Below are 9,206 nucleotides of genomic sequence, written 5' to 3' on the forward strand. Positions count from 1 at the left end.
TCTCTCCACTAATCCACAGTACAAAATCTATCTATCTTGAGGGAGGTGCAATAACACAATACAAAATACGCACATGCACACACACACACACACACACACACAGCTCTTTGAACTAGAATCCTCTCATGCTGAGTAATTGAAGAGTGCAAATCATTAGACAACCCCTCAGCTTTAATCATGCTGTAGCTTTCCTTTCTATCATCAAATCCCACTGGCTCTCCCACTAGAAACATTACATTTGATCAATTCCTGTCATTTGTAAGGAAGTTGACTATCTCTCTCTGTTTCTCTCACTCTTTCTCTCTCTGGATTCCCCTCTCTCCCCTCTCTATGAGTATCTGACTTCCTTTCTGCCTCTACAGTACCTCCCTCTCTTCTCGCTCTCACTACCAATCGAATCCCTTCCCCCTATTTTCAATCAATTTTCTTTCCCTGTCTTCCCCCTCTTCTCTCTCATTATCTCCTTCTCCCGCTCTCTCTCTCTCCTTCTCTCTATTCCCCTCGCGAACAATTAATTAAGTCTAAAAATGGCTGAGTGGGTCTCGGCCCAGACTTGCGTTAGTGAAACCCCATTTGATGATCGTTTTTCAACACTCCATTAGAGATGATGATTAGGCTTGTTACCGAAGCGGAATGTCCACGGCGACAGACAGGACTCCAGAGCTCCAGGAAGAAGCCACATTTCTATGAAACTTCCTGAAGTTCCTAGAACAAACAGAGGAGTCTCCACATTTAAATCTTCAGTTGCCATACTGTTTTGTAACATTAGAATGAGGCCAATGGCTGTGTGCTGACAGTGTCTCCTGATGGTGTCTCCTTAACTGCCTTCTTTTACCCAAGTAATTTCTTACTGCAATTGCACTCATTCACTTGTGTTGTCACCATTCTAGGTGTCTTTCATATAGATGAAGCAATAAAAGTGTAAGAAATGTGTAATAACCATGTAATAAGTTTTAAGGTGTGACTTGGGTCAAAATAATCACATTAACCCTCCCGTTGTCCTAGGGTCAAAATGACCCGCCACTGTGTTGAACCAACTTTATTTAATTTTTATATTTTTGGGATCATTTGTGAGAAGGAGGCAGTGAGACTTTTAAAAAAGTATCACTGCCTCCTTCTCACAAATGATCCAAAAAATATAAAAATTAAATAAAGTTGGTTCAACACAGTGGCGGGTCATTTTGACCCTAGGACAACGGGAGGGTTAAGTGGGAAGAATACCACTGAGGATTGTTTTAAAGTTTTCAAACTTACCTCAGAGAGTCATAATGATGTCAGAGGTCAATACTTAGAGACATAGGTTGTGTCTCAAACGGCACCCTATTCCCTATATAGTGCACTACTTTTAACCAGGGACCATAGGGCTCTGGTCAAAAGTAGTGCACTATAAAGGGAATACGGTGCCATTTGGGATGCACCCATAACTTCACACAGTACTGTTCCACTTCACAGAGTGGTGAACCACTGTGATCTTTATGAGTATGTTTACATGCACACTAATAATTAGATATTAAAGTGATTATGGCAGTAGGCCGAGTATGGCATTAGTCATGTAAACACCTTACTCTGCTTATCTTAATCGGCGTAAGGTCAAAATTGAAGTAAGCATACGCCAATTAGAACACTTGGTATTCCAAGCAATCTTTCGAATGATTAGGTCATGTAAACAGCTTAGTTAGCGTTCCAGCAGTGTATTTGATCTGCGCATGTGCCAGCACTGGTAGCGCAAGCCTCCCTTTTATGCGCAAGTGAAGTGAGTTTGGAAAAACTGAAAGTATGCATCTTAGAAATAGTTTTCGCATACAAATGTTACGTGTCCGAACTATTATTGTGTGCATGTAACCATGCTTTATGTGACAGCTCTCTCTATTGTCGCTCAGACCTGAGCCAGACCTGAGCCAAACCTGAGCCAAACCTGAGCCAGACCTGAGCCAAACCTGAGCCAGACCTGAGTCAGACCTGAGCCAGACCTGAGTCAAACCTGAGCCAAACCTGAGCCAGACCTGAGCCAAACCTGAGCCAGACCTGAGCCAAACCTGAGCCAAACCTGAGCCAGACCTGAGCCAAACCTGAGCCAGACCTGAGCCAAACCTGAGCCAAACCTGAGCCAGACCTGAGCCAAACCTGAGCCAGACCTGAGCCAAACCTGAGCCAGACCTGAGCCAAACCTGAGCCAAACCTGAGCCAGACCTGAGCCAAACCTGAGCCAAACCTGAGCCAGACCTGAGCCAGACCTGAGCCAAACCTGAGCCAGACCTGAGCCAGACCTGAGCCAAACCTGAGCCAGACCTGACCCAAACCTGAGGCAGACCTGAGCCAAACCTGAGCCAGACCTGAGCCAAACCTGAGCCAGACCTGAGCCAGACCTGAGCCATACCTGAGCCAAACCTGAGCCAGACCTGAGCCAAACCTGAGCCAGACCTGAGCCAGACCTGAGCCAGACCTGAGCCAAACCTGAGCCAGACCTGAGCCAGACCTGAGCCAGCTTTAAACACTCATTTACCGTCCTACTCTAATCATCTAATCTTCCAACGGCTCAATTAGAGATGCTTCTTTAAAGAAAAGTTAATCACTGGATTGGACTTGCCTGCTCTCTTCTCATAACAGACACACACACACACACACACACATTGACACACACAAAAGTACAGACACACACATGCGCTGCAGCCATACCACAGCCGACACACACACACACACCTCTTTGAGAAAGCGTGTCAGTTCGGCGTAGCTGTAATTACCTGCCTGGTGTTGCTGAGAGCGGAAAAATAGCAATCTGCAGAAATGTCGTGACAGAGGAGCACTATGGGAAATATTACACAGCATTCTACTGGGAGTTTGGGTAAACAATTTAGGCAATTAAGTCTCTCCAATGTTAACCACTGAAGTTGCATGTCAAGTTGGAGTAATACTATGCAGTCCACAGAGTGTAGTCCTATTGTACACAGTGTGTCGTCCTATTGTACACAGTGTGTAGTCCTATTGTACGCAGTGTGTAGTCCTATTGTCCACAGTGTGTAGTCCTATTGTACAGAGTGTGTAGTCCTATTGTACACAGTGTGTAGTCCTATTGTGCACAGTGTGTAGTCATATTGTACACTGTGTGTAGTCCTATTGTACACAGTGTGTAGTCCTATTGTACACAGTGTGTAGTCCTATTGTACACAGTGTGTAGTCCTATTGTACACAGTGTGTAGTCCTATTGTGCACAGTGCGTAGTCCTATTGTACACAGTGTGTAGTCCTATTGTACACAGTGTGTAGTCCTATTGTACACAGTGTGTAGTCCTATTGTGCACAGTGCGTAGTCCTATTGTACACAGCGTGTAGTCCTATTGTACACAGTGTGTAATCCTATTGTACACAGTGTGTAGTCCTATTGTACACAGTGTGTAATCCTATTGTACACAGTGTGTAATCCTATTGTACACAGTGTGTAGTCCTATTGTACACAGTGTGTAATCCTATTGTACACAGTGTGTAGTCCTATTGTACACAGTGTGTAATCCTATTGTACACAGCGTGTAGTCCTATTGTACACAGTGTGTAGGCCTATTGTACACAGTGTCTCCAATGTGTAAGCTAGGTCTGAATGTGAGTCAGTGTATTCCATATTGCAAAAGTGAGTAATGACTTGTAGCTGATATTACATAAGATATCCCTAAACTTGAATGGATGATGATCATGATGTCACATGATCGTTGATATTTTCTTATGATGTACCAGCTGGACATGCACTAGCACCCATGGAGAGGGCTCTATTCATGAGATGGCCTTTTCAATGTCCCCTGGTTCCGATTTTGCGCATTCGCACACACACACACACGCACACACACACACACACACTTGTGGTCATGTCAAATCCTCAGTCAGATCCTCAGTCAGCAGGTTGTTTCAAAATCAACTAACTAAGTTTGAACTATTAGAGTCAACTGGAAGTCTTGACATGAAAACAACAATGTTTTACCAATTATCTTCTGCAGCCCCAGGTGTAAACTAGTTTTTGCACGTGCAGACAGTCTGAGGACACTTAGTAGAACCTGTATGGGACACCTGTCCTGTCGCATATCGTTACAAGGTTATTTATTTTCAATGAAGAAATCTCTATAGGAGCCAATCCAAACAATGTCAGCCAGTTGACAGCTCCTTCCTCTTCCTGTTCATCTGGGCCCACAGTACTATGACGTCAGATCAGAAGGCCCTGAACCAGGCCTGTGTTTAGTTTCACCCTCTTTCCCTCTGGTCAGACCAGGGCACCAGCCACCAGACCCAATTTGTCTGGTCAGGCTCCACTGCTTCAATTTTTTCCCCATCCAGTTTGAACCACAGTTAATTCCAGGTTCCTGGCTGCTGCCGCTCAAGGACAGTGGTGTATTCATTGGGGTGCTGTAGTGTAGCTCACTGCAGTACTGTATTGGTTAAGCCTCAATTCCATAGCGGGACCATTAAGATGTGGGATTGTGTGCATCCCAAATGGCACCCTATTCCCTTTACAGTGCACTATAAAAAGGGAACAGGGTGACATTTGGGATGTAGACACCTGCTGTCCCTCTGCAGCATTGTGTAACACTCAATCTTCCGGCTATTTGTTTATGAAGTCTGGAATAAAGCAGTATGGACTATTGTTAGTCCGCGGAGACGCCATAGGAGTTCGAGTCATTTATCAACTCACACAGCAGAATTAGAGCAATGAAAAACATTATGTTTCTTCCACGAAAAGGAGACATACCGTAGCAGGATATCTATCTGTCTGGTTTTGACCAATTACAGTAAGCCAAAGTGGGAGACACCACTGAAGAAGATTGTAAATCAGTTAAGAATTAGTGTTATTATTAGGGTGACTTGTGTCCCAATAATGATGTGAAATGAGCAATGCTGAGACACACTAAATAATAATAAATACATCCAACACTATAGGTCTAACCCTGTTAGTTAGTCTAGGCTACCCAAAGTGAGAGCCATCTCCTTTCTGGGATCAGTTAAAGATTCAGAAACACTTCTGTTTTTTTCTCTAGGGTAGGCCTACTTCTGCCCTAGCATGGTCCAAATCTGACATGGCATCACAATTCCATAAGGAGTTGGCAAGAGAACAGAAACAGATCTGGGACCAGGCTACTTATGGCCCAGATGCAGAAAAAATATATAATCTAATTTTGGAGTTAATGCAGTAGAACAAGCAACATTAAACTGCAATCCTAACTTCCAGACTTCTCGGAGACAAAGGTCGGTTATATCAACACCCTGGTCGGTGACTGCAAATGAGTTGCTTTTCGAGAGAAAGAGAGAAAGCGGCCGTTCTAAAGACCCCCACATGTGCCTCTGCCTAGAGAAGCGAACCCACCTGCTGTGTAGGTGCCGTCGACCAATTAATTTGGATAGATGCGACTGCTACTGTCAGAGCTTCACCAAGGGACTTGGCGGTCAGAGAGCAGAAATAAGAAATGTTCATTTCACTGAACGTGTTTGTCTGAATATGTCATCTGAAAAACTATCACAACTGTTTTTGTGTAAGGACTAATGACTATTGGTAAAATGTGTCATATTGGAACAAGGATATTTCTTAACTTGCTTACAGAGTAGACTATTCTCGAGGTTTAGAAATGTAACCTTAAATTATTGTTGTTTAGGAGCGCTTGAGTTGGCGCGCGCCTAGTGAGGGTGATTCGCTGTCGGTGGTGCTGCGCGAGTAGACCAATAGGTTAGCGCTCGCGCTCATCTCCATTATAAAGTGTCAAAAAAAATGTCTTACTGTGTCAACAAATTGAACAAGTCTTTTAACTAGGCTATAGCCTAGCCCACACAAATATAGCATATAGCCCTGGGCACCAAGAGCAACTACACATTGGCTATTCCATTTTGAAGAGAAATATAACTGTTCAAAATATATCCTACCTGCATTAACTTGCTCTACTGTTATTTTGTGATTTGATTTCACTGGCCGTTTTGGAAGAAATATACATATTATGACTAAAAGCCGTATTCCTACCAATTGATTTAGCAATTTCCATCATTATAATTACTTATTAGAAAGCAGGTACAACAAACGGGTTGGGACTGAACGAATAGCCTAACTGAGGCTATAGGTTAAGGTCCCATTAAGCATTTACATTTTACATTTTAGTCATTTAGCAGACGCTCTTATCCAGAGCGACTTACAGTTAGTGAGTGCATACATTTTCATACTGCATCAAATAGAAAGAGAACAAACTTACGCGTGCCGTCAAACCGTGTGGCTATGGTGTCCAGAAACGTGTTCTGCGGCGCAAGTAATCCTTTCATCACAGGCATTTTCCCTCGCTGTTGTCCAAGTCCCCATCAAAGTCACGGAAGAGAAGGTGTGAGCCGACCTAATATGTGTGAAGAGCGCACGTCCGCGGTACATCGGTGGAATCCGATTGCTATCTAGTGGAGAGTGTGTGTGAGAGAGATGCGCGCTCCCTGGAACCGTGTGTGTATGTGTGTGTGTGACAAGTGGATGTGACGCCTGCAGGTGCAATTCAGGTAACAGCTACTCCGGGACGCCCGCGAGAAAGCCAGACGCAGGAACGAGCTTTCTGTCAGCAGTTTCATTATTCTGTCAATGGATTTCAATGATCATCATTTCTCACTGTACAATGTCAGAGGCGATCAATCAAACAGACTACAACACTCTCTCTGATCACGCAAACGATTTTAACTGTCTGAGACGGTGAATATGTTGTAGTCAACTAAGCAACGTATTATTTCTCTCTCTTTCTTTTCACTACGCTACTTTTACGATTTTCAATGCCTTCTGTTTGTTCTCGTCAGAAAAGCAATAAATAACTGTGAGTAAAAGAAAGTAGCCTACAGCCTAAAATAACTTTTTATGCAGAACTTGAGTAGAACAGTGGTCTATAAATGTATCCCAAATACATTTAGAATGCCGGTTTTCGATTGAAATATTTATATTCCTTAGAATTATAGTCTATAAGTTTACGAGATAAATAAGAAGTATAATAATAGCCTAAGCCTGCAGGTTAGGGCAAGTTGAGTAGGCCTATGACGTCACACGCCTTACTGACAAGACTAGGAGAACACATAAACCATAAACGCACAGGCAAGCACGCGCACAGGAACAGCGCAGTATTTTGTTCCAATCAGCTGGCTCTGACATATGGCCTAATTGAGATAAAGGAGCGTCAGGAAAAGGAGAGAACAATAGGCTATACATTGAATAAACACATGTAATAGATAGTCGAGTACCAGACTATTTTGGAAACGTTGGGCATTTAGTAACCTAATGGCGCCACCTTGTGATTTATCATGCGCAGCCATGAGTACCCACGTCCCATATCTCTCTCTCTCTCTCTCTCTCTCTCTCTCTCTCTCTCACACACACACACTGACTCACTCCTGCCTAAGGCCAGTTATTGTGCCAGCTCTGACAGACATCAAACACACTGATGCTTCACCTTGGTAATTAAGTGCTTTGTGCATAATTTCAGCCTGATCACTGCTTTAAGCGTGTGTGCGTGTGTGTGGTAGTAGTACTGAAGAGACTGGCTCACTGTGCCTTATAGTATACTCTCAGTAAAGACACTAAACTACCTAAACTACCTCACTGATCCAATGCAGCCGTTTATATCTCAATATCAAATCATTTCTGGTTAACAATGAAGTACTTTACTGTGATTGGTTTCAATTAAAATAGTCAAAAATAAACAAAAATATATTCTTAGCAAAGGGCAATTTCTCAAGCAAGATTGTTGCTAAGACTGTCTGGGAGTGTTCTGAGCGGGGAGGGGGAAACAGAAAACTAGCTGTAATTGGCAGAGAAGTTTAGAACATACAGCACCAGCCAAAAGTTTGGACACACCTACTCATTCAAAGGTTTTTCTTTATTTTTACTATTTTCTACATTGTAGAATAATAGTGAAGACATCAAAACTATGAAATAACACATATGGAATCATGTAGTACCCAAAAAAGTGTTAAACAAATCTAAATATATTTTAGACTTTAGATTATTCAAAGTAGCCACCCTTTGCCTTGATGACAGCTTTGCACACTCTTGGCATTCTCTCAACCAGCTTCATGAGGTAGTCACCTGGAATACATTTCAATCAACAGGTGTGCCTTGTTAAAAGTTAATTTATTTCCTTCTTAATGCGTTTTAGCCAACCAGTTGTGTTGTGACAAGGTAGAGGTGGTATACAGAAGATAGCCCTGGAATGAGTAGGTGTGTCCAAACTTTTGACTGGTACTGTATGTCAGGATAGACTAACCTCTTTCAAGCATCAAATAAACCAAAATCCAAACCGATCCCAAGATGTGTGGCGTAGGAGGCCACGCTGCATGTTGTTTGATTTAAAACCCTCCACCCCACACACACACAAACAGACAGAACCAAACGCACACACACACACACTGAGACACACACACGCCTAATCCTCATGCCAGCTAATACCAACAGTGGTGGCATACTGTACTGAACAATCTGCACTATCTGAACTGAAACCTGTAGAACCTTAAAACCTTGAGCTGCCTGCACTTGAACCAGAATCAAAGAGGTCAGTGGCTTATTGGCCTTTGTGAATGTAATCTACTGAGGAGTTCATCAACAGCTACAGTAATACACCTTCACCTGGGGCCATGTCTGTCCCAGCTAATACCTGATTCCTGTAAGGAGAGGTTTTATCAGTCTAAGGCAGGGGTGGGCAAACCTTTTGGCTCAAGGGCCACATTGAGTTTTTGAAACCAAGTGAAGGGCCACATACTATATGCGTGACAAAACATGTGAAGCCTTTATTCATTTTCACATTGACACGCAACTACTAGTGGACTGTAGGTGTACATATGCTTGCAGAACAATTCTACCCTTGTACCATCTCTAACCTTGTTTTTTGTGAACACATTTTTCACCACATTTTTCACATTTTTCATCATTAAGTTTGCCGACGACACAACAGTGGTAGGCCTGATCACCGACAACAATGAGACAGCCTATAGGGAGGAGGTCAGAGACCTGGCCGTGTGGTGCCAGGACAACAACCTCTCCCTCAACGTGACCAAGACAAAGGAGATGATTGTGGACTACAGGAAAAAAAAGAGGACTGAGCACGCCCCCATTCTCATCGACGGGGCTGTAGTGGAACAGGTTGAGAGCTTCAAGTTCCTTGGTGTCCACATCACCAACGATCTATCATGGTCCAAACACACCAAGACAGTCGTGAAGAGGGCACGACA

General features: G+C 43.3%; 1 protein-coding gene across 1 annotated transcript in view; it reads right to left on the reverse strand.

Annotated features, from left to right (window-relative positions):
* The window catches only part of LOC311125939 (voltage-gated delayed rectifier potassium channel KCNH8-like), a gene marked incomplete at both ends in the record, with an annotated part of 30,678 nt that extends 24,391 nt beyond the window's left edge, over positions 1 to 6,287 (reverse strand). Inside the window, one exon of the mRNA XM_084199963.1 lies at positions 6,212 to 6,287. Within this exon, the coding sequence (XP_084056089.1) occupies positions 6,212 to 6,287 (76 nt within the window). The remainder of the gene's footprint in view (positions 1 to 6,211) is intronic.
* Positions 6,288 to 9,206: the final 2,919 nt, after the last annotated feature.

This window comes from Coregonus lavaretus, assembly GCF_964263955.1.
Source record: "Coregonus lavaretus genome assembly, contig: HAP1_SCAFFOLD_5800, whole genome shotgun sequence".
NCBI classification, from domain to species: Eukaryota; Metazoa; Chordata; class Actinopteri; order Salmoniformes; family Salmonidae; genus Coregonus; species Coregonus lavaretus.